The sequence below is a fragment of the Coregonus lavaretus genome, assembly GCF_964263955.1.
Source record: "Coregonus lavaretus genome assembly, contig: HAP1_SCAFFOLD_378, whole genome shotgun sequence".
NCBI lineage: Eukaryota > Metazoa > Chordata > Actinopteri > Salmoniformes > Salmonidae > Coregonus > Coregonus lavaretus.
In genome coordinates this window covers 194,590-220,589 of record NW_028157897.1, presented here as the reverse complement: position 1 = coordinate 220,589, position 26,000 = coordinate 194,590, and the positions used below count along the sequence as shown (strand labels likewise).

General features: G+C 47.3%; 1 protein-coding gene across 2 annotated transcripts in view; it reads right to left on the bottom strand.

Moving 5' to 3' along the window:
• Positions 1–25,603, bottom strand: part of LOC311124660 (glycogenin-1-like) — a 39,637-nt gene extending 14,034 nt beyond the window's left edge. The window contains exons 1-4 of one of the 2 annotated variants that reach the window (XM_084198770.1): positions 25,377–25,603; positions 22,556–22,691; positions 20,003–20,177; positions 19,371–19,533 (exon numbers count right to left, since the gene is read on the bottom strand). In XM_084198770.1, the coding sequence (XP_084054896.1) occupies positions 19,371–19,533; positions 20,003–20,177; positions 22,556–22,691; positions 25,377–25,386 (484 nt within the window). In that variant the 5' untranslated portion in view covers positions 25,387–25,603. The remainder of the gene's footprint in view (positions 1–19,370; positions 19,534–20,002; positions 20,178–22,555; positions 22,692–25,376) is intronic. The other variant, XM_084198769.1, reaches the window with a different exon arrangement.
• Between the last annotated feature and the right edge of the window lie 397 nt (positions 25,604–26,000).

Genomic DNA, 26,000 nt, shown 5'->3' with positions numbered 1-26,000 from the left:
GTGCAGACTTCACTATACAAGAGGTGGGCAATACAGAAAGCCCAGACTTCACTATACAAGAGGTGGGCAATACAGAAAGCCTAGTGCAGACTTCACTATACAAGAGGTGGGTAATACAGAAAGCCCAGACTTCACTATACAAGAGGTGGGCAATACAGAAAGCCCAGACTTCACTATACAAGAGGTGGGCAATACAGAAAGCCTAGTGCAGACTTCACGGACAGCTACTCTCTGGAAAAATTTACTTACTATGAACGATGTGGCCGTCTCACCTAGCTACCTTAAGATGGATGCACTAACTAAGTCGCCCCTGCTATATGACTAAAATGTAATGGATTTGTGAACAGGTTGTCTGAATGATAAGACTTCTGATGGATGGAGCAGAGTGAGGCAGTACAAAGGAGAGTAGCTGTAACCGTTGGATGGATCAGCTGGCTGTCAGTCTCATTCAGCCGTCTATCCAACACGTATGGATCAGCTGGCCGTCAGTCTCATTCAGCCGTCTATCCAACACGTATGGATCAGCTGGCCGTCAGTCTCATTCAGCAGTCTATCCAACACGTATGGATCAGCTGGCCGTCAGTCTCATTCAGCAGTCTATCCAACACGTATGGATCAGCTGGCTGTCAGTCTCATTCAGCCGTCTATCCAACACGTATGATCAGCTGGCCGTCAGTCTCATTCAGCCGTCTATCCAACACGTAAGGATCAGCTGGCCGTCAGTCTCATTCAGCCGTCTATCCAACACGTATGGATCAGCTGGCCGTCAGTCTCATTCAGCAGTCTATCCAACACGTATGGATCAGCTGGCCGTCAGTCTCATTCAGCAGTCTATCCAACACGTATGGATCAGCTGGCTGTCAGTCTCATTCAGCCGTCTATCCAACACGTATGGATCAGCTGGCCGTCAGTCTCATTCAGCAGTCTATCCAACACGTATGGATCAGCTGGCCGTCAGTCTCATTCAGCAGTCTATCCAACACGTATGGATCAGCTGGCTGTCAGTCTCATTCAGCCGTCTATCCAACACGTATGATCAGCTGGCCGTCAGTCTCATTCAGCTGGCCGTCAGTCCCATTCAGCCGTCTATCCAACACGCATTCACCTGTAACCCCTAAAGCTATTAGACTTTCTGCCAACACCACCACAGGCTCCTTGTCAGTTGACTACTCAGATCAGTCCTGACAGTAAAACTGGTTGTTCAGAAACACAAAGCTGCCCTCAATAATGTCTACATGGATGGTCTGAATAGACGGTGCTTTCAGAAAGTATTCATAACCCTCGACTTATTCCACACTGTTGTTACAGCCTGAATTCAAAATGGATGAAATTAATTTTTTCCTCACCAAACTACACACAATAACCCAAAATGTATGTAAATTAGATTTGTATTTCATTTTCATAAGTATTCACACCAGAGTCAATACCTTGTTGAAGCACCTTTGGCAGCGATTACAGCTGTGGGTCTTAATTCCTGGATACGTCTAAATGCTTTCCACAACTGCATTGTGCAACATTTGCCAATTACTCTTTTCAAACTGGTTGTTGATCATTGCTAGACAGCCATTTTCAGGTCTTGCCATGCTGTAGATTCTCAAGTAGATTTAAGTCAAAACTAACACGGCCACTCAGGATCATTCAGTCTTCTTGGTAAGCAACTCCAGTTTAGATTTGGCCTTGTTTTTTAGGTTATTGTCCTGCTGCAAGGGGAATTCATCTCCCAGTGTCTGTTGGAAAGAAGACTGAACCAGGATTTCCTCTGGGATTTTGCCTGCGCTTAGCTCCATTCCATTTCTTTTTTATCCTGAAAAACTCCCTAGTCCTTAACGATTACAAGTATACCCATAACATGATGCAGCAACCACCATGCTTGAAAATATGGAGTGGTACTCAGTAATGTGTTGTTTTGGATTTGCCCCAAAAATACAGTTGAATACTTCGACTCAAAACATTGCACATTTTTTTATCATTTGGAAAATTAAAAAAAAAACATGTTCACTGACATGGGTTATTGTGTGTAGGTCAGTGGCAAAAAAATAAGTTTTATCCATTTTGAATTCAGGCTTAAAAAAAAAAAAAAACGTGGAAAGTCAAGGGGTGTGAATACTTTCCTGAAGGCACTGTAGAGCCACTATACACCCCCCCCCCATCCAGCCACTCTCCATCCAGCCACTCTCCATCCCCACATCCAGCCACTCTCCATCCCCAAGCCCTACAGTCCAGCACACGAAAACATGAGGAAGTCCTTTAAAATGGCTGAGCAACCTTCTCAGAAGAGGCCCACCTTCCTTGGGATCTACACACACGTAAGGTGTGCAGAAGGTCATTGAGTAAATCACATTCAAGGTTTCACAATCCACCAGTCAAATTACAATACAAGGAGTGAATGTAACCACTGAGGAGAGACTAGCCACAGGTTAGTGTACACAGAACAGAATGTGAGCAAGAGGACCTTTAAAAGCTGGAGACTATTCTACGTAGGCTACGTGTTCTACAGCATAGAGCTGTCTCGGTACAGTCTCGAAAATCACATGTCTGCAGTTAATTATAGGCAGAGCGGCTGAAGTACTGTCCTTCCATTCATTCAGCCCAACCCCGGCCCGTATACCACAGCCCCAGATACTCCCCCTTACTGTCCTTCCATTCATTCAGCCCAACCCCGGCCCGTATACCACAGCCCCAGATACTCCCCCTTGGGGCTTTCCTCCAGCAGAGAGGTTCCATAAAGTTAATGAGCCCAAGTATTTTCATTTAGAGGGGCTGAGCAGAAACCAGTAGGAATGCGGCTCAAACCCTGCGGGTACTGGCAGTGGATGATACAGAACCACAGGTCCAGATACCAGCCCAGGGCAGAAGCATATCTGACCTGGACAGCATGCAGTAATAAAAGGGGAAATTGTATCGAGGCACCCCAGGACCATGACCTGAAGTCTGATCTCTCCTGAACCATTTCATCACTCAGATCTGCCATTGCCAAATAGTTGGTTCTGTTGGTTAGCCAGCGCTATAGTCAGGTCAAAAATGATTGGCCCAATAACGTGGGCCCTGACTATGTTAATTTACTCACGCTATGTTTTTTCAGTCGTAGTGGAGGACCAGAGCATAAACGCTAAAGGTCAGAGAAGAACTGCAATCACAGCTACAGTGAAAAATAAATACTAAAGTTTTAGCCAATTACCATACCCAGCTAGCATACCTCTAATCCATTAATAATAATAAGCCATTTAGCAGACGCTTTTATCCAAAGCGACTTACAGTCATGTGTGCATACATTTTTACGTATGGGTGGTCCCGGGGATCGAACCCACTACCCTGGCATGTCCCGGGGACATTAATGTGCCATTAAACAGCACAGGGAATCCAGGTGGATTAGAACACTGACCGGGGATCAGGTCTGACTGGACACTGACCGAGGATCAGGTCTGACTGGACACTGACCGAGGATCAGGTCTGACTGGACACTGACCGAGGATCAGGTCTGACTGGACACTGACCGAGGATCAGGTCTGACTGGACACTGACCGAGGATCAGGTCTGACTGGACACTGACCGGGGATCAGGTCTGACTGGACACTGACCGGGGATCAGGTCTGACTGGACACTGACCGAGGATCAGGTCTGACTGGACACTGACCGAGGATCAGGTCTGACTGGACACTGACCGAGGATCAGGTCGGACTGGACACTGACCGGGGATCAGGTCTGACTGGACACTGACCGAGGATCAGGTCTGACTGGAAAATGGTAAACACATCCTTCAAAATGGAGATATGGACATGCTCCTCCAACAAGCCTGCGTTCTTGGTAGACAAAAAGTGTTTGTGGTTTGTTTTGTCTGGGAGGTCCAGGTTCCTCCTGTGTGATACCAGCCCAGAAAGACAATCCAAGATGGCGGCAGGGCAGTTCCACTGAGCACGTTGTGCCTCTGAAGTGTATATTAGCAAGACCGTTACAGGCTGTTGTCATTAACTCTTCCATTACTTTGTCTTCAGTGTTCAATGTCAACAGTGAACTGTGATTGACTCCCATTGTCCACTAGAACTTTCCACCATCACCTCAACCACAAAGACCATGTTAGAGGGGAAGGGGAGGGAACTTGTTTGTCTGCCATATATTAAAGATAAACTGGCTGAAAAGAATTAGCATAAATAGAAAAATATACCAGTTTGATTTGAGGACATAAATGTTGCCAGCTGCCCCATACAGGCTGCAACATCAATGGGAAGAGATTTTCGATGTACTGATTCCATGGCACATGGTTTATGAACTGATACAAAAAAACACTTGATTCAACACTGAGTTTTTCAATTGAAATAATACAAGATTCTTGCCACCAACAGAATACAGTGCCTTGCAAAAGTATTCATCCCTTGGCGTTTTTCCTATTTTGTTGCATTACAACCTGTCATTTAAATGGATTTAATGTAATGGACATACAAAATAGTCCAAATTGGTGAAGTGAAATTAAGAAAATGGAGATATTTCACAGAGTCCCCTTTAACAAGGGAAGGGGTTTATTAATGACGTCTCACGTTAACCCTTTCTGTGATTATTTTGCTAGCAATGTTTTACCGTGTGGGAAATTATTCTCTTATATTTTAGATGTGCTGTTAGCTTAGAAAGAATACATTGATGATTAAACATAATAGGTTTGTGCTGTACTGATATAGATTGGTCAACATAACAACATCATGGAGCAGCAGTCGGGAGTGGTCGTGTTTTTCTCTAGCTCTCTAGCTGGAGGTAAGCAAACTTCTCATTTGGTGTTGAGTAAAGCTTAACCATGTATTAGATCGTAGGTTGGTAGTTAGTTGTAGTTAGGTAGTGTATTTATTATTAGGTTAGTATTGTTGTTATTGTAGGTTTCCGTAGGTTATTGTAGGCTAGTATTGAAGCACGAGGCTAGCTAGCTAGCGGGTAGCTACTGGTAACGATTAGCAACGGTGGAGAGCTTCCCATATGGTGTTGAGTAAAGCTTAACCATGTATTAGATCGTAGGTTGGTAGTTAGTTGTAGTTAGGCATTGTATTTATCATAGGCTAGTTTTGTTGTTATTGTAGGTTTCCGTAGGTAATTGTAGGTTAGTATCGAAGCACGAGGCTAGCTAGCTAGCGGGTAGCTACTGGTAACGATTAGCTGTTCCCACTGTTAAATGTGCTGCTAGCCAACGTTTAATTTTTGCTGCGTTCTGCGTTATGTAAGGAACTAGACACGGACATGAATTATCTGTTTAGTGTGCTAACACACTCTTGGCAGTTTGTTGTAACCAAGTATTGGTGCTAAATTGTGTGTTAATGGATGCTAGCTTGCTAGTTAGCTACGGCGTCATAGCTAGGTATCGTGGGTAGCTACTGTGTCTTGGCAGTGTCTTCCGCCGTGCCGGCTGTAGCACGAAGCGAGCTAATTAGCCGTTTTTTCGAACAGAGTCAGAGTCAACACAGTAGCCATTGTGTGCCGGGTGTAGCACGAAGCTAGCTAGCTAGCCGTTCTTCAAACAAAGCCAACACAGTGGCCATTGCTAGCTACCCAACACGACCAGCGAACGGTACGGTAGTAGCTAATTACAATATACTTGTCCTAGCTAGCCAACGTTGAATCATTGCTGCGTCATGAAAGGAACTTGACACAGACACGAATGATCTGTTTAGTGTGTAATCACACTATTGGTGGTTTGCTGTGACCAAGTGTTTGTGCTAAACTGTGTGTTACTGGATGCTGGCATGCTAGTTAGCTAGTTAACACACTATTGGTGGTTTGTTGTGAGTATTGGTGCTTAACTGTGTGTTAAACTGTGTGTTATTGGATGCTAGCATGCTAGTCAGCTATGGTGTCATAGTTGGCTAGCTGAATATAGTGGGTTGAGTCTATTCCTTTAAACATTGAACAACTGTGGTTCACAACAATTCTGATTTCTAAAGGTGGAAGTTGGGAGAGTTTTTGTTCGGGTGGTTCAGTGAAACAATTTTAGTTTCTGAGGTAGAAGTTTTTGGTGAGGGAGGCCCCCCTCTCTCCTCTCCCAGATGCTTAGCTCATTTCATTCCGATCTCCTCTGCATTTTTGTAGCCATTTGCTACAGCCTGTCAACTATGCCTCTGCCTATCCCTGTTCTCTCCTCTCTGCACAGGCTACACAAACGCACCACACCGCGTGGCTGCTGCCTCTCTAACCTGGTGGTCCCTGCACGCACCCCTCACCTGGAGTTCCAGGTCGCAGGCAGCCTCTGGAACTGCCGTTCTGCTGCCAACAAAGCTGACTTCATCCCAGCCTATGCCAACCTCCAGTCCCTCGACTTCCTGGCGCTGACGGAAACATGGATCACCACTGAAAACACGGCTACTCCTACTGCTCTCTCCTCGTCTGACCATGTGTTCTCGCATACCCCGAGAGCATCTGGTCAGAGGGGTGGTGGTACAGGAATCCTCATCTCTCCCAAGTGGACATTCTCAATTTTTCCTCTAACCCATCTGTCTATCTCCTCATTTGAATTCCATGCTGTCACAGTCACTAGCCCATTTAAGCTTAATATCCTTGTCATCTATCGCCCTCCAGGTTCCCTTGGAGAGTTCATCAACGAGCTTGACGCCATGATAAGTTCCTTTCCTGAGGATGGCTCACCCCTCACAGTTTTGGGGGATTTCAACCTCCCTATGTCCACGTTTGACTCATTTCTCTCTGCCTCCTTCTTTCCACTCCTCTCCTCTTTTGACCTCACCCTCTCACCGTCCCCCCCTACTCACAAGGCAGGCAATACGCTTGACCTCATCTTCACTAGATGCTGCTCCTCTACTAATCTCACTGCAACTCCCCTCCAAGTCTCCGACCACTACTTTGTTTCCTTTTCTCTCTCGCTCTCCTCCCACACTACTCACTCTGCCCCTACACAGATGGTAATGCGCCGCCGCAACCTTCGCTCTCTCTCTCCCACTACTCTCTCCTCTTCCATCCTATCATCTCTTCCCTCTGCTCAATCCTTCTCCCTCCAATCTCCTGATTCTGCCTCCTCAACCCTCCTCTCCTCCCTTTCTGCATCCTTTGACTCTCTGTGTCCCCTATCCTCCCGGCCGGCTCGGTCCTCCCCTCCAGCTCCGTGGCTTGATGACTCACTGCGAGCTCACAGAACAGAGCTCCGGGCAGCGGAGCGGAAATGGAAGAAAACTAAACTCCCTACCGACCTGGCATCTTTTCACTCCCTCCTCTCTACATTTTCTTCCTCTGTTTCTGCTGCTAAAGCCACTTTCTACCACTCTAAATTCCAAGCATCTGCCTCTAACCCTAGGAAGCTCTTTGCCACATTTTCCTCCCTCCTGAATCCTCCCCCCCCCCCCCCCCCCTCCTCTCTCTCTCTGTGGATGACTTCGTCAACCACTTTGAAAAGAAGGTTGACGACATCCGATCCTCGTTTGTCAAGTCTAATAACACTGCTGTGCTGGTCCTGCTCACACTGCCCTACCCTATGCTTTGACTTCTTTCTCCCCTCTCTCTCCAGATAAAATCCTGCGACTTGTGACTGCAGGCCGCCCAACAACCTGCCCGCTTGACCCCATCCCCTCCTCCCTTCTCCAGACCATCTCCGGTGACCTTCTCCCCTACCTCACCTCGCTGATCAACTCATCCTTGACCGCTGGCCATGTCCCTTCCGTCTTCAAGAGAGCGAGAGTTGCTCCCCTTCTCAAAAAACCAACACTCGACCCCACTGATGTCAACAACTACAGACCAGTATCCCTTCTTTCTTTTCTTTCCAAAACTATTGAGCGTGCCGTCTTTAGCCAACTCTCTTGCTATCTCTCTCAGAATGACCTTCTTGATCCAAACCAATCAGGTTTCAGGACTGGTCATTCAACTGAGACTGCTCTTCTCTGTGTCACGGAGACTCTCCGCACTGCTAAAGCTAACTCTCTCTCCTCTGCTCTTGTCCTTCTAGACCTGTCTGCTGCCTTTGATACTGTGAACCATCAGATCCTCCTCTCCACCCTCTCCGAGATGGGCATCTCCGGCACGGCTCACTCCTGGATTGCGTCCTACCTGACCGGTCGCTCCTACCAAGTGGCGTGGCGGGAAGCTGTCTCCGCACCACGTGCTCTCACCACTGGTGTCCCCCAGGGATCGGTTCTGGGCCCTCTCCTTTTCTCCCTATACACCAAGTCACTTGGCTCTGTCATATCCTCACATGGTCTCTCCTATCATTGCTACGCTGACGATACACAACTAATCTTCTCCTTTCCCCCTTCTGATAACCAGGTGGCGAATCGCATCTCTGCATGTCTGGCAGACATATCAGTATGGATGACGGATCACCACCTCAAGCTGAACCCTGGCAAGACGGAGCTGCTCTTCCTCCCGGGGAAGGACTGCCCGTTCCATGATCTCGCCATCACGGTTGACAACTCCGCTGTGTCCTCCTCCCAGAGTGCGAAGAGCCTAGGCGTGACCCTGGACAACACCCTGTCGTTCTCCGCCAACATCAAGGCGGTGACCCGCTCCTGCAGGTTCATGCTCTACAACATTCGGAGAGTGCGACCCTGCCTTACACAGGAAGTGGCGCAGGTCCTGGTCCAGGCACTTGTCATCTCCCGTCTGGACTACTGCAACTCGCTGTTGGCTGGGCTCCCTGCCTGTGCCATTAAACCCCTACAACTCATCCAGAATGCCGCAGCCCGTCTGGTGTTCAACCTTCCCAAGTTCTCTCACGTCACCCCCCTCCTCCGCACACTCCACTGGCTTCCAGTTGAAGCTCGCATCCGCTACAAGACCATGGTGCTTGCCTATGGAGCAGTGAGGGGAACGGCACCTCTGTACCTTCAGGCTCTGATCAGTCCCTACACCCAAACGAGGACATTGCGTTCATCCACCTCTGGCCTACTGGCTCCCCTTCCTCTGCGGAAGCATAGCTCCCGCTCAGCCCAGTCAAAACTGTTCGCTGCTCTGGCACCCCAATGGTGGAACAAGCTCCCTCACGACGCCAGGACAGCGGAGTCACTCACCACCTTCCGGAGACATTTGAAACCCCACCTCTTTAAGGAATACCTGGGATAGGATAAAGTATTCCTTCTAACCCCCCCCCCCCCAAATTGTAAAGTGGTTATCCCACTGGCTATAGGGTGAACGCACCAATTTGTGAGTCGCTCTGGCTAAGAGCGTCTGCTAAATGACGTTAATGTGCCCTTGAGCAAGGCACTTAACCCTAATTGCTCCTGTAAGTCGCTCTGGTTAAGAGCGTCTGCTAAATGACTAAAATGTAAAAAATGTAAAAAATAACTTGTTTGAAAAATTTCTACAAAATAAATAACTGAAAAGTGGTGCGTGCATATGTATTCACCCCCTTTGCTATGAAGCCCCTAAATAAGATCTGGTGCAACCAATTACCTTCAGAGGTCACATAATTAGTTAAATAAAGTCCCCGTGTGCAATCTAAGTGTCACATGATCTCAGTATATATACACACACACCTGTTCTGAAAGGCCCCAGAGTCTGCAACACCACTAAGCAAGGGGCACCACCAGGCAATGGGCACCATGAAGACCAATGAGCTCTCCAAACAGATCAGGGACAAAGTTGTGGAGAAGTACAGATCAGGGTTGGGTTATAAAAAAAATCTGAAACTTTGAACGTCCAAGGAGCACCATTAAATCCATTATTTAAAAAATGGAAAGAATATGGCACCACAACAAACATGCCAAGAGAGGGCCGCCCAAAACTCACAGATCAGGCGAGGAGGGCATTAATCAGAGGGGCAACAAAGAGACCAAAGATAACCCTGAAGGAGCTGCAAAGCTCCACAGCAGAGATTAGAGTCTGGCCATAGGACCAGGTAGCTTAGTGGTTAAGAGCATTGTGCCAGTAACCGAAAGGTCGCTGGTTCTAATCCCCGAGCCGACTAGGTGTAAAATCTGTCGATGTGCCTTTGAGCAAGGCACTTAACCCTAATTGCTCCTGTAAGTCGCTCTGGATAAGAGCGTCTGCTAAATGACAAAAAATAAAATAAAAAATAAAAAGCCGTACACTCCAGAGCTGGGCTTTACTGAAGAGTGGCAAGAAAAAAGCCAATGCTTAAATAAAACAATAAGCAAACACGTTTGGTGTTCGCCAAAAGGCATGTGGGAGACTCCCCAAACATATGGAAGAAGGTACTCTGGTCAGATGAGACTAAAATTGAGCTTTTTGGCCATCAAGGAAAACGCTATGTCTGGCGCAAACCCAACACCTCTCATCACCCCGAGAACACCATCCCCACAGTGAAGCATGGTGGTGGCAGCATCATGCGGTGGGGATGTTTTTCCATCGGCAGGGACTGGGAAACTGGTCAGAATTGAAGGAATTATGGATGGTGCTAAATACAGGGAACTTCTTGAGGGAAACCTGTTTCAGACTTCCAGAGATTTGAGACTGGGACGGAGGTTCACCTTCCAGCAGGACAATGGCCCTAAGCATACTGCTAAAGCAACACTTGAGTGGTTTAAGGGGAAACATTTAAATGTCTTGGAATGGCCTAGTCAAAGCCCAGACCTCAAGCCAATTGAGAATCTGTGGTATGACTTAAAGATTGCTGTACACCAGCGGCAGTATTTACTGCCGTAACTAAGGTTGCAGGTGATATTCTAGATGCTCAGGACAAGAAACATCACTTTCACTTTATTGACTTATCGAAAGTCTTTGACACTTGACCCCGCTGGTCCAATGCTTTTTTACAGTATATAAATGATATAGAATAGACATGACTATGCAAATCTCCATCTGTATGCTAATGACAATTATTTATTGTAGTGTATCTAATATAATGCTTTTCAGGATTTACAGTTGGCTTTAGATGCAGTTCAAAAGCAACATCTTTATAATTGAAACTTGTGCTTAATGCAAGGAAAACTAAATGTATGGTTCTCTTCTCTGAAAGTAGACAGTCATTTTCAGATTTTAACTCTAAAAGGCCAGCACATTGATAGGGTCACCGCCTATAAGCATCTTGGGATTTGGTAAGATGAAAAGCTGAATCTAACTTTACCAAGAACAAACAGTGTTTATATTTTGTTTTTCAATGTCAGTCAATCTTTTTCAAAACACTTTCTGTGCTAGATTATGGTAATATCTATATATAATATAATAGATTATGGTAATATCTATATATAATATAATAGATTATGGTAATATCTATATATAATATAATAGATTATGGTAATATTGTCTATATGCCTCAACAAGTACCTTAAACTCTGGACCGTGTGTGACCGACCACCTCAATTCAGTCTTATGTAGCAACATTTGAAATAGTTTTTTTTTTTTTTTTACACTCGATAAAAAGTAGAGACAGAGCTAGAAAATGGTATATCATACACTGCAGTTTTAAATGGTATATCATACACTGCAGTTTTAAATGGTATATCATACACTGCAGTTTTAAATGGTATATCATACACTGCAGTTGAGGAACAAATGGTAAAGTAAATCTGCTTTGAAACTTGTAACTCCACTTTCGAGAAAATGGCCCCTGAATGTTGGTACACCTACTGGAGAGCTCTTTGTCTACACTAGTGCTGTTGCGGTAACCGTATTACCGTCATGAAGGCCGTCAAATTCCACAAGACCGTTTAGTCACGGTAATTAGGCTTCTCCAAGCTCTGTTGGTCATTAGTAGCCTACCAAACTTGCTTAACTGCCTGGTACTCAGCACTCTATTGTCACTCTAATCACTCTGACATCAATGCTAATGTAATTGAACATCTAATCAAACACTTCATGAGAGCCCATGAGCTCATGTTGCACAACTTTTCTATAGGCTATGGAGTAGCGTGAGAAAACAGAGTGATGGCCTCTATTAAAAAGAGGAGGATCCCATCAGCTTTCTACAGGCTAGGCCTACTATATTTATTTCTCAACTTTCCTAATATTAAGCACATTGCTTATCTTTACAACAGGAGTACAGCCTACCTGGCTGGCATGAAAATGAATCACGGGGAAAAGCGTCCTCCATTTGCTATTTAAGTGCATAGATGATGTATTTTTCCCCACTGCCCGTTTTGATACAGGTGCATGATAATGGTCACATATTATTTAGTATATTTAAAGACAAGATTAAATCAAAAATAGTCTGATGGGTGACAATATTAGCCTATCACTTATGAATTATATATTATCACTTGTGAATGATGCCCAGCATTAGAAACAATGCCTTTTGTTCGAATCATAGTCGCACACCTCATGTAGCCCATAGGCCGATAAGGTTTGTCTCACAACTAGTGGCCAAATAACTTCTTCAAATTAAGGACATTAATCTGCTTTACAAGCCTAACTGGAATATATACTGTTGGAGTCATTAAAACTCGTTTTTTAACCACTCCACTAATTTCTTGTTAACAAACTATAGTTTTAGCAAGTCGGTTAGGACATCTACTTTGTGCATGACACAAGTAATTTTTCCAACAATTGTTTACAGACAGTTTATTTCACAATTCCAGTGGGTCAGACTTAAATGTGGACACTTCTTCCAATATCTTCAATATGCACCTTGGAATTGGATAAGGACTCGCGCAGTTGTGTCCCGGATGTGTCCGTCTTAACTTGTAGCCTATGAGAAAGACCCGATCACCTGACGGGTGTGAGTGAGACGCTTTGGATTGCGCAGCACAACGCAGCACTCCTGGCCGCAAAAGGCATGGATTTTTTAGGGTGCATTACGGCCACAAAGGGGATGCCGCTGTAAAATTTGAGGCATTATCAAGTGTTTGTCAAATTGTGAATGAGAGACTGATGAAGTGTGTACAGCCTGCGCAAAAAAATAAAGCAGAGCTCAGGCCTTTCAAGCAACTTTTTTCAAATCATCAATAGAGTCTCATCATACAGCCTTACAATGTAATAAAAATCTAAACATATAGCCCAACGTTTGTAGAACTACTAAAGTTACATTAATAACTAAATTAAGCATATAGGAGTACCTATTTCTTTGTTAACTGCTCAACACAGAATTCTTCTGAAATAGATACATTTTCTTCATATCATGTTTCTTTAGACCTGTCTAAAATAAATAATGGATTTATTTTGAAGGTGTAGGCTATATTACATGGATTTATTAGACTTGTAGGCTTGTAGGTAATGTGTGGAAGCCAGGAGATGCTAAATGTGTTTGTTAATTAAACGGTCAATTACCGTGAGGCCGACAGTTATTTGCTTGACAATCAACTATAATAACTACAGCAACACCACAAACAATCACCGCCACAGCCCTAGTCTACACCCTCTTAAGCCTTAGCCCCACCCATCTCTTTAAGGATTCACACGTGAGGCCATGTGCTAAACAGTGTGAGTAGTTTAGTAAACAACCAAAGATTAAGACTAAATATGGTGAAAGGTGTAGCCTACAATAAGGAAAAACACCAGGTAAAAATACACTTTATCTAGTCCTTGGCCTATATCCTAATCTGACTTTGGTGCAGGTCATGTTGTTCCTCACATTACCGTCTCTGGTAAACACACACTATATCAAATAAGATTGAAGTGCCTTTGTCACATGCACAGGATACAGAAGGTGTAAACGGTACACTGAAATGGTTACTTGCATTGTAGCAATATGAAAAAAGATAAAATATTTTTAAGTGGACGGGTCACTATTGTCTAGACATGTACACATGTTCATGAAATACAATAGATGGCCGTAATCACCCCCAGACACACCTGGCTAACTTGATGGGTCATGTAATAATCTGGTGAAATGGAGTCATACGCGTAATGTTAGCTAGCGAGCCAGCAAGCTAAGGTTCATACACATAACGTTAGCTAGCGAGCCAGCAAGCTAAGGTTCATACGCGTAACGTTAGCTAGCGAGCCAGCAAGCTAAGGTTCGCTAGCTAGCAAGCCAGCAAGCTAAGGTTCGCTAGCTAGCCAACAGTACGTTTTAACTTACAATAAAAATGACTGACAAAATTAGAAACTTATCTGAAAATGTAGCTAGACTCCTACCCGTATACATGCATGAACACTTCACGGCAGACTGGAAGCATTTAACTCCGTTTTGTTTGTAGCTACATCTTGTTTGGACGGCCTTGTGTCAAGTCACTCCGGTTCACACGGACCGTGGCGTGTGCAGAAAGTAGCCCATCACTTTTTCCAACTGATCTGTCGATGGCGCCTGCTAAATTCTGGGCATCAATGTTGAGAAAAGTAGCAAAACTTGTAGTTCGATGGCTAACATATCTTTCAAAAACAGTAGAAAGGACTGTCAACACAGACTGAACAGCTCACTTTACAGACAGAAGCATGCTACATGGCAGACCAATCCAAACTCATCTCCTGGCATGTCCAGCCCATCCATTATCTCAGCCAATCATGGCTAGCGGGAAGATTCCTGTCTTTTTCCATGGCTAAACCAACTAGGCTCGTAATTTAACTTATTAATATTTGCCTTAAAAAGTTCATTTTTAAAAAAGGCACATGAAAGTTTTACATGTTCCAGAAGGCATTTCTGCCTAAAAAAACACAATTAGATTTTTTTTTTAAAAATGTTTCGTTCAAATGCCTCTCCTGTGAAGTAGTGAAGTGCGACACATCCTAGTTTCCTGAAACGAGTCACGTGGATCACGGCGCTTAAAGATTTAAATCACCAATGCTAGATCACTCACCCATCATGCAATGGACCCCTTTCCATCAGGAGGCTGGTACACCTTTATGTAGGACACATAAATAGGGCAACTGCCTTTGTTTCTCTGTTCCTTACTGCCCAGATCAGTCTGCTGTCCTTGTCTGTTCCTAAGGAACTGGTGGGGAAACAATATTATCCCCCATAATGCCCCTGCATCTTGGAACATGCTTCAAAAAGATAAAAAGTTAGCAGCGTTAGTGTCCTTGCCTGTTTTTAAGACTGATCTATAACGTTGTTTTTGATGCAGTTGTATCTGGGACATTTGTGCGTATTTGTATGTTTTGTAACATTTTATGTATGATCTGCTATTTCCCTGTTTTGCCTTCTTGCCAGGTCGCCCTCGCAAAATAAGTTTAACCTCAATGGGTCTTACCTGGTTAAATAAAACTAGATTCTCATGTGTGATACCAACCCAGACCAAAAGTCACTAGATTCCTGCCAACGGTTCCTTCACTCCAGGCTGCCAGAATGAGTTCGAAATGAGTCTGCTCTTGAAAGAATGTGGCACCATTAAGACGCTGCTAGGATGCCAGCTCCATTATACAGTGGGACCATTAAGCAAACTAATTGGTGTCTCAAACTCCAATATGGCTAAAATATTCCATCCAGATAGCTGCTTCACTGAAGAGGTTGGATAGCTGTTAGTCTGGCTAGCTGCAGTAAAACTAACTGCAATATGTTCATGTTTAAAGGGGTTGTCAAAAGCATTATTGCAGATTGCTTACAGCAAGTACTGTGTTTTGTTTGCAATAGGCCCAAAAGCCCATTTGTCCAAACTGTAGCAAATTCAAACAACGGATTAAAATATCCAGCTTTAGTCTTGCTATTGTGGACAAGGACACGTTAGCACCAGCAGGCTAGGGAAGATGATTAAAGGAGTACATTGTGTATCCTGATGATCGATCAGTTCCAACCAGAACACCTTTCAGTTCTGCCCTCTCAAAAATAGTTACATTTAGCTCCATTCCAACAGTGACTATGCTTATAAAAAGGCTATAAAACGAGTCTGCCATGAAAGAGTTTGTTGTCAGTCTAAACCTGCTGTGCTAACATTCAATATGTTCTCTGAATGCTCTGAAGTGCAGAGCGAGAGCGAGCGAGGAGAGAGAGCGCGAACGAGGAGAGAGAGCGCGAGCGAGGAGAGAGCAAGCGAGCGAGGAGAGAGCGCGCGAGCGAGGAGAGAGAGCGCGAGCGAGGAGAGAGAGCGCGAGCGAGGAGAGAGAGCGCGAGCGAGGAGAGAGAGCGCGAGCGAGGAGAGAGCGAGCGCGAGCGAGGAGAGAGCGAGAGCGAGCGAGGAGAGAGCGAGAGCGAGCGAGGAGAGCGCGAGCGAGGAGAGAGAGCGCGAGCGAGGAGAGAGAGCGCGAGCGAGGAGAGAGAGCGCGAGCGAGGAGAGAGAGCGCGAGCGAGGAGAGAGAGCGCGAGCGAGGAGAGAGAGCGCGAGCGAGGAGAGAGAGCGCGAGCGAGGAGAGAGAGCGCGAGCGAGGAGAGAGAGCGCGAGCGAGGAGAGAGAGCGCGAGCGAGGAGAGAGAGCGCGAGCGAGGAGAGAGAGCGCGAGCGAGGAGAGAGAGCGCGAGCGAGGAGAGAGAGCGCGAGCGAGGAGAGAGAGCGCGAGCGAGGAGAGAGAGCGCGAGCGAGGAGAGAGAGCGCGAGCGAGGAGAGAGAGCGCGAGCGAGGAGAGAGAGCGCGAGCGAGGAGAGAGAGCGCGAGCGAGGAGAGAGAGCGCGAGCGAGGAGAGAGAGCGCGAGCGAGGAGAGAGAGCGCGAGCGAGGAGAGAGAGCGCGAGCGAGGAGAGAGCGAGCGCGAGCGAGGAGAGAGCGAGAGCGAGCGAGGAGAGAGCGAGAGCGAGCGAGGAGAGCGAGCGAGGAGAGAGAGCGCGAGCGAGGAGAGAGAGCGCGAGCGAGGAGAGAGAGCGCGAGCGAGGAGAGAGAGCGCGAGCGAGGAGAGAGAGCGCGAGCGAGGAGAGAGAGCGCGAGCGAGGAGAGAGAGCGCGAGCGAGGAGAGAGAGCGCGAGCGAGGAGAGAGAGCGCGAGCGAGGAGAGAGAGCGCGAGCGAGGAGAGAGAGCGCGAGCGAGGAGAGAGCGCGAGCGAGGAGAGAGAGCGCGAGCGAGGAGAGAGAGCGCGAGCGAGGAGAGAGAGCGCGAGCGAGGAGAGAGAGCGCGAGCGAGGAGAGAGAGCGCGAGCGAGGAGAGAGAGCGCGAGCGAGGAGAGAGAGCGCGAGCGAGGAGAGAGAGCGCGAGCGAGGAGAGAGAGCGCGAGCGAGGAGAGAGAGCGCGAGCGAGGAGAGAGAGCGCGAGCGAGGAGAGAGAGCGCGAGCGAGGAGAGAGAGCGCGAGCGAGGAGAGAGAGCGCGAGCGAGGAGAGAGAGCGCGAGCGAGGAGAGAGAGCGCGAGCGAGGAGAGAGAGCGAGGAATAGCAGGAATAAACTAACTCAAACCAACAGAAAGCTAGTGGGTTACTGATGTAAATGCATAGCAACCACTTCCAGTAGTTGTAGGACTAGGGCTGCGTGTTAAATGCCACCCTATTCCCTAGTGCACTACAGAGCCTGGGGCTTCAATATAGGGAACAGGGTGCCATTTCAGAGTGGTGCTGACTGGGGCTGAAGCCAAGCTGGAGGCCACTATTCACCAGGGTTCTCATGGGATGGAGCCAGGTAATGTCAGCCAGTGCCCCCCCCCCCCCCCCTCTGTAGAGCCCCTCAGTATAACGCAGGGGGATGAGAGGCTGTGTGGTGACAGGAGGACCCTGTGTTCAGCCTCTAAGCTTCATAAAGTGCTTACTCAAGAAACCGCTTGACATCATATTTAGATAGAGCTAGCTAAAAATGGGTCAACCTCAAACGCTAGAAATGGACTGAAGACCGCTAGAGAGCATCCAACCCACAGAGCAGCAGACCGCTAGAGAGCATCCAACCCACAGAACAGCAGACTGCTAGAGAGCATCCAACCCACAGAACAGCAGACTGCTAGAGAGCATCCAACCCACAGAACAGCAGACTGCTAGAGAGCATCCAACCCACAGAACAGCAGACTGCTAGAGAGCATCCAACCCACAGAACAGCAGACCGCTAGAGAGCATCCAACCCACAGAACAGCAGACTGCTAGAGAGCATCCAACCCACAGAACAGCAGACTGCTAGAGAGCATCCAACCCACAGAACAGCAGACTGCTAGAGAGCATCCAACCCACAGAACAGCAGACTGCTAGAGAGCATCCAACCCACAGAACAGCAGACCGCTAGAGAGCATCCAACCCACAGAACAGCAGACTGCTAGAGAGCATCCAACCCACAGAACAGCAGACTGCTAGAGAGCATCCAACCCACAGAACAGCAGACCGCTAGAGAGCATCCAACCCACAGAACAGCAGACCGCTAGAGAGCATCCAACCCACAGAACAGCAGACCGCTAGAGAGCATCCAACCCACAGAACAGCAGACTGCTAGAGAGCATCCAACCCACAGAACAGCAGACTGCTAGAGAGCATCCAACCTACAGAACAGCAGACCGCTAGAGAGCATCCAACCTACAGAACAGCAGACCGCTAGAGAGCATCCAACCCACAGAACAGCAGACCGCTAGAGAGCATCCAACCCACAGAACAGCAGACCGCTAGAGAGCATCCAACCCACAGAACAGCAGACCGCTAGAGAGCATCCAACCCACAGAACAGCAGACTGCTAGAGAGCATCCAACCCACAGAACAGCAGACTGCTAGAGAGCATCCAACCCACAGAACAGCAGACTGCTAGAGAGCATCCAACCTACAGAACAGCAGACCGCTAGAGAGCATCCAACCTACAGAACAGCAGACCGCTAGAGAGCATCCAACCCACAGAACAGCAGACCGCTAGAGAGCATCCAACCCACAGAACAGCAGACCGCTAGAGAGCATCCAACCCACAGAACAGCAGACCGCTAGAGAGCATCCAACCCACAGAACAGCAGACTGCTAGAGAGCATCCAACCCACAGAACAGCAGACTGCTAGAGAGCATCCAACCCACAGAACTGCAGACCGCTAGAGAGCATCCAACCCACAGAACAGCAGACCGCTAGAGAGCATCCAACCCACAGAACAGCAGACCGCTAGAGAGCATCCAACCCACAGAACAGCAGACTGCTAGAGAGCATCCAACCCACAGAACAGCAGACCGCTAGAGAGCATCCAACCCACAGAACAGCAGACCGCTAGAGAGCATCCAACCCACAGAACAGCAGACCGCTAGAGAGCATCCAACCCACAGAACAGCAGACCGCTAGAGCATCCAACCCACAGAACAGCAGACTGCTAGAGAGCATCAAACCCACAGAACAGCAGACTGCTAGAGAGCATCCAACCCACAGAACAGCAGACCGCTAGAGAGCATCCAACCCACAGAACAGCAGACTGCTAGAGAGCATCCAACCCACAGAACAGCAGACCGCTAGAGAGCATCCAACCCACAGAACAGCAGACTGCTAGAGGACAGCCACTACCCAGAAGGAAATACCACAGATATTTTGGAACGCAGCACATATTGAATCTACATTGTTGGAAACGCGCCACATTTTCTAGCAGCAAACGACCATGGAAACGCTACTCCGATATACTCCAAGACCTTCATTTGTACATAAGCGACAACGCCAGTGGTTAGCTCTATCTAAACGGTACAATAGGCAGCTTTAAAATACAGAAAGTCATGAGATGGAAAATGGACATGACATTGCCAAACAAAACAAAATATTAGAAAACGCTCTGAAACGTCACCGTCGAAGCTGCCGTGTTCTGTGCAGTACTTGAGCAGCTTGCCGTACGTCTCGTCGGAGGGCCGGAACACGAACACGCCAGAGTTGAAACAGTCTGGCCAGCCGGGGTCCGGGGCCGCAGACAGCTCCTCTCTGTCAAACAACTCATCCACGTTCTGTACCACCTGCAACAAACACATACAGGTCAACTATCCTGTACCACCTGGATAACCAGGAGGACATACAGGTCAAATATACTGTACCACCTGGATAACCAGGAGGACATACAGGTCAAATATACTGTACCACCTGGATAACCAGGAGGACATACAGGTCAAATATACTGTACCACCTGGATAACCAGGAGGACATACAGGTCAAATATACTGTACCACCTGGATAACCAGGAGGACATACAGGTCAAATATACTGAAGCCACCTGGATAACCAGGAGGACATACAGGGTCCATAGGGGGGAGTGTGTATAGACAGGGTCCATAGGGGGGAGTGTGTATAGACAGGGTCCATAGGGGGGAGTGTGTATAGACAGGGTCCATAGGGGGGAGTGTGTATAGACAGGGTCCATAGGGGGGAGTGTGTATAGACAGGGTCCATAGGGGGGAGTGTGTATAGACAGGGTCCATAGGGTCTCACCATTGTGTCTGCGTCCATGAAGACACATTTGGAGTAGTGGGTAAGAGTCCAGCAGTGTAGCTTGGTGAAGGTGACTCCCAGGTCCGGTCTCTTCATCAGGGCCAGGTGAGCTGTGTCTCCGCTGTCCAACACATCCACCAGCAGCACCTCGTCAAAGATCTTGTGAAGCACTCCTCTGGTAGGAGGAGAGAGGAGCAGACATAATGTACTGTGAATATGGTGTGCAGAGGAAAGCCTTCTGATTGGACAGCATTCTGAATAAGTGCAGTAGTGATGAGTCAGCTTCATATGGTGAGGCCAGGGCATATCATGATACACCTCTAGGGCATATCATGATACACCTCTAGGGCATATCATGATACACCTCTAGGGCATATCATGATACACCTCTAGGGACAGTGAGGCCAGGGCATATCATGATACACCTCTAGGGTATAGTGAGGCCAGGGCATATCATGATACACCTCTAGGGTATATCATGATACACCTCTAGGGTACAGTGAGGCCAGGGCATATCATGATACGCCTCTAGGGTAAGACGGGGTACAGTGAGGCCAGGGCATATCATGATACGCCTCTAGGGTAAGACGGGGTACAGTGAGGCCAGGGAATATCATGATACGCCTCTAGGGTATAGTGAGGCCAGGGAATATCATGATACGCCTCTAGGGTAAGACGGGGTACAGTGAGGCCAGGGCATATCATGATACACCTCTAGGGTAAGACGGGGTACAGTGAGGCCAGGGCATATCATGATACACCTCTAGGGTAAGACTGGGTACAGTGAGGACGGGGACAGTGAGGGTAAGACGGGGTACAGTGAGGCCAGGGGACATCATGCCAAACTAAGACGGGGTACTCCACTCCGACACCCTGTGGGGCATTTTCTAAACAGGTCATATTATTGTACACTACCCTCAAAGTACATTTTGTTTCAAAACTCTTAAGTCCTACAAACATATGCTTAGTACTGTTAGAAACTGTCAAATGTTGGGAATAGGTTCAAAATATGTCACCAATTACGGTTCCAAAAAAAACCAAAACAAAATGTACCTAATGGTATCGCTAACAAAAAGATGAAATCGTGTCATTCTAAACTATCTGCAGTTTTCTAAAATTTCTCATGCCACTCCAGCCTTTTCCCTATCCAGCCGTGCCATTCTCTGTGTAGCCTGTTGCAGGTAACTGCCAAAATAAAGGAAACAGCAACATAGTGTCTTAACAGGGCGTTGGGCCACCACCAGCCGTCTTAACAGGGCGTTGGGCCACCACCAGCCACCTTAACAGGGCGTTGGGCCACCACCAGCCGCCTTAACAGGGCGTTGAGCCACCACCAGCCGCCTTAACAGGGCGTTGGGCCACCACCAGCCGTCTTAACAGGGCGTTGGGCCACCACCAGCCACCTTAACAGGGCGTTGGGCCACCACCAGCCACCTTAACAGGGCGTTGGGCCACCACCAGCCACCTTAACAGGGCGTTGGGCCACCACCAGCCACCTTAACAGGGCGTTGGGCCACCACCAGCCACCTTAACAGGGCGTTGGGCCACCACCAGCCACCTTAACAGGGCGTTGGGCCACCACCAGCCGTCTTAACAGGGCGTTGGGCCACCACCAGCCGTCTTAACAGGGCGTTGGGCCACCTCCAGCCGTCTTAACAGGGCGTTGGGCCACCACCAGCCGTCTTAACAGGGCGTTGGGCCACCACCAGCCGTCTTAACAGGGCGTTGGGCCACCACCAGCCGTCTTAACAGGGCGTTGGGCCACCACCAGCCACCTTAACAGGGCGTTGGGCCACCACCAGCCACCTTAACAGGGCGTTGGGCCACCACCAGCCACCTTAACAGGGCGTTGGGCCACCACCAGCCACCTTAACAGGGCGTTGGGCCACCACCAGCCACCTTAACAGGGCGTTGGGCCACCACCAGCCACCTTAACAGGGCGTTGGGCCACCACCAGCCACCTTAACAGGGCGTTGGGCCACCACCAGCCACCTTAACAGGGCGTTGGGCCACCACCAGCCACCTTAACAGGGCGTTGGGCCACCACCAGCCACCTTAACAGGGCGTTGGGCCACCACCAGCCACCAGAACAGCTTCAATGCGCCTTGGCGTAGCTTCTACAAGTGTCTGGAATGTCCCGTGTGGAAGCACCTGCAATATCCTGTGTCTCCCTCATTCACTTGTGTTTCCTTATTTTAGGCAGTGACCTGTAGAATGGATGGAGGGGTGTCGCTCTGAATATAACATTGGGGATAAAGTTAGGAATGATGATGTCATGTGTACAACATGTAAAGAACTGCGTCGCTACATTGAAAGCTTTTCCGTTTCTAAAAGAACATATTTGGGTGTTTTTGGAGATTTTGTTCCTTTTCCCCCCCAGAGTCCCTTCCTACACAATGAGGATGATGAAATGAATCGCTGGTTGGAGGTAAATTATTTAACAACAAGTGAAATCGCAAAAAGGTTTTCTACACCCTTCTAGAACATTCTATTTACATAAAAAAATAGAGATTAGATTGTAAAAGCAAAATTCTACTTTAAAGATGTTCTTACTTGCAGGGGTCAGAGACGTGGGGTCCGATCATCACCACCAGCTTCCTGGTTGTCTTGTGGTTCCTCAGGGACTTGCCCAGCACCATGGCTCCCCTGGCATAGCTGTCATTGGTGGCCAGCGTCACAAACGCCTGGTCTGGATGGGGGACAGAACGTATTAATAACATTCTCCATTAGGTTCAAATGGTATGAATCCAGAGGTACATTTACTTCATTGCTATAACCTCTTAAAACCTTCCCCAAAAAACTGCTTTGTAAGGCGTGACTCATTACAGGGTCTCAAAACAAAGGCTCTAGTGTTCATAATAGGTATCGCAGGTTAAAAAAGACAGTCCCTAACACATTACTTCAGTGAGGGAGTGATGACGTCCAATGGTCTGTGGCAACGGTTGTTCTAACAATGATGCCAGAATGGCCTAGGGCTTGATGACGTCAACTTTGACACACTGTAGGAAAATCTATAAACTGGCCATAGACTCAACAATGGGATTGATTATAAGCTGGCAAAGGAAAAATAGATTCATGTTATTATAATGCCAAATGTAAAAACTGGCAGTTAATATTAGCAGGCCTGGCTGGTCAGTAAACCAATCCCCTGTGTATATTAAAACACTACACTGCAGTTGGTCTTGGGGGCCAACTGGATAACTCCCTGGTAAAATGAAACCACTGGATGCAAAACCTCTAATGGTGTTCAGATGCCAAATCAGGCACAGTGACAGCTAGATTAAGACAAATGTAATTATGTGTTTTCCAACTGTACCTCCCTCCCACCCCGTATTGCCATTGGTCCCAAGAAAACAGCTGATGTTAAATTATAAGAAAGGAGATGATTGTGGACTACAGGAAAAAAAAAAAAAAAAAGAGGACTGAGCACGCCCCCATTCTCGTCGACGGGGCTGTAGTGGAACAGGTTGAGAGCTTCAAGTTCCTTGGTGTCCACATCATAATAATATGCCATTTAGCAGACGCTTTTATCCAAAGCGACTTAGTCATGTGTGCATACATTTTTACGTATGGGTGGTCCCGGGGATCGAACCCACTACCCTGGCGTTACAAGCGCCATGCTCTACCAATTGAGCTACAGAGGACCACAGATTACCAACGAACTATCATGGTCCAAACACACCAAGACAGTCGTGAAGAGGGCACGACAAAGCCTATTCCCCTCAGGAGACGGAAAAGATTTGGCATGGGGTTCCTCAGATCCTCAAAAAGTTATAAAGCTGCACCATCGAGAGCATCCTGACTGGTTGCATCACCGCCTGGTATGGCAACTGCTCGGCCTCCGACCGCAAGGCACTACAGAGGGTAGTGCGTACGGCCCAGTACATCAGTGGGACCAAGCTTCCTGCCATCCAGGACCTCTATACCAGGCGGTGTCAGAGGAAGGCCCTAAAAATTGTCAAAGACTCCAGCCACCCTAGTCATAGACTGTTCTCTCTGCTACCGCACAGCAAGCGGTACCGGAGCGCCAAGTCTAGGTCCAAAAGACTTCTCAACAGCTTCTACCCCCAAGCCATAAGACTCCTGAACAGCTAATCATGGCTACCCGGACTATTTGAACTGCCCCCCCCCACCTCCACCCCATCTTTTTACGTTGCTGCTACTCTGTTAAATATTTAAGCATAGTCACTTTAACTCTACCCACATGTACATATTACCTCAACTAGCCGGTGCCCCCGCACATTGACTCTGCACCGGTACCCCCCTGTATATATAGCCTCCCTACTGTTATTTTATTTTACTTCTGCTCTTTTTCTCTCTCAACACTTTTTTTTTGTTGTTTTATTTTACTTTTCTATTAAAAAATAAACGCGTTGTTGGTTAAGGGCTGTAAGTAAGCATTTCACGGTAATGTCTACACCTGTTGTATTCGGCGCATGTGGCCAATACAATTTGATTTGATGAAACACCAAATAAATCTGGCCCCAAAAAAAAAAGTTAAACTGAATCACTGCTACCAGCTGAATTTAAATGTACACTCCAGTGAAGAGAATGTACTTTGATAGGCAGTTGGTACACACACTTCTATAGTAGTCAGCCATAGACAGACATTTAGTTCTAACCAACCCACTAGAAAAGACAGGTTTTGGAGAGGTGCGTGGGAGGGTGGGGCGGGTTGCCCCACTGGGCGTCCAGGGTGCTGTTGTGGGGGTGTTCAGTGCCTTGTTTAAGGGCACAATGGCATATAGGATTTGATACCAGAAATCCTAAAAATTAATTGGCCAGAATTGACTCGTTTCACTAACTAGGGCCAAAACTTCTGGTTAACGATGAAATAATTCTCATTTAAGTTACGCAGGTTGAGTGTGACTGAGGAAGAAAATGATACCTTTGCAGCCTGAATGGAGGACGTTTTATGTATGAGCCGGTCCATGAGTGTATCAATCCCAGACTATAGCGCCCGCTATCGGCGGCCTCGGCTACGTGTGAATATGGGGTTACAACTAGGGCGACACTGAGCAACAGCAAAACTCATTGAGCCAACAATGATCCTACTCCGATACCCACACAGCCGTAAAACCTTTCGATATTAAGTCAACTAGACACGCGGTGATGGAAAGCGGAAAAGGGACTTTAAAGATAAGCGACTTTGCGTTGCCATTTTCCACCGACCGACAAAAAAAACAGAAAACGGCAACAAACCAAGTTGTACATTTCTCTACTTTCCTGCCATCCCTCATTTACATACGACGGATATTGTTGCAACTTGTTTTATCCTCTGACAGTGGGAACAATCATGACAAGTTACTTAGTTTCCCCCGTGGCTGCCACAGCCAACCTTCCAAGGTTTAGATGGTAACAAACCGTCACGTACCTGTCGCCATATTGCTAGTAGAAGTTGCAGCACCTCTGTAGATGGGACAGGCCAGTGTAGTCAGGAAAGGACGAGCAGGTTGGACAGGCCAGTGTAGTCAGGAAAGGACCAGCAGGTTGGACAGGCCAGTGTAGTCAGGAAAGGACGAGCGCAGTACATTGAGGTGAATTTATAGATGCATGCTAGACAGCGGGTCACATGACAGGGTGTATCTCAGGCGGAGCTCTGTCTGGCCGCCCGTGGATCAACATTTGGCCCGCAGGTCATTTTATTTCCCCCCCCAAGTTTGCTGAGCAAAAGAAAAACAATTGTTTTATTTATTTATTATTATCTTATTGTTGGACATAAAATACTGTAAAAACACCAGCAAATCAGCTCCAAGTGATTAACATTTTGGAAATCTGTTCCAAAGTATCCCCACACATAATAGAGAGATACAGTGAGGGAACAAAGTATTTGATCCCCTACTGATTTTGTATGTTTGCCCACTGACAAAGAAATGATCAGTTTATAATTTTAATGGTAGGTTTATTTGAAAAGTGAGAGACAGAATAACAACAAAAACATCCAGAAAAACGCATGTCAAAAATGTTATAAATTGATTTGCATTTTAATGAGGGAAAT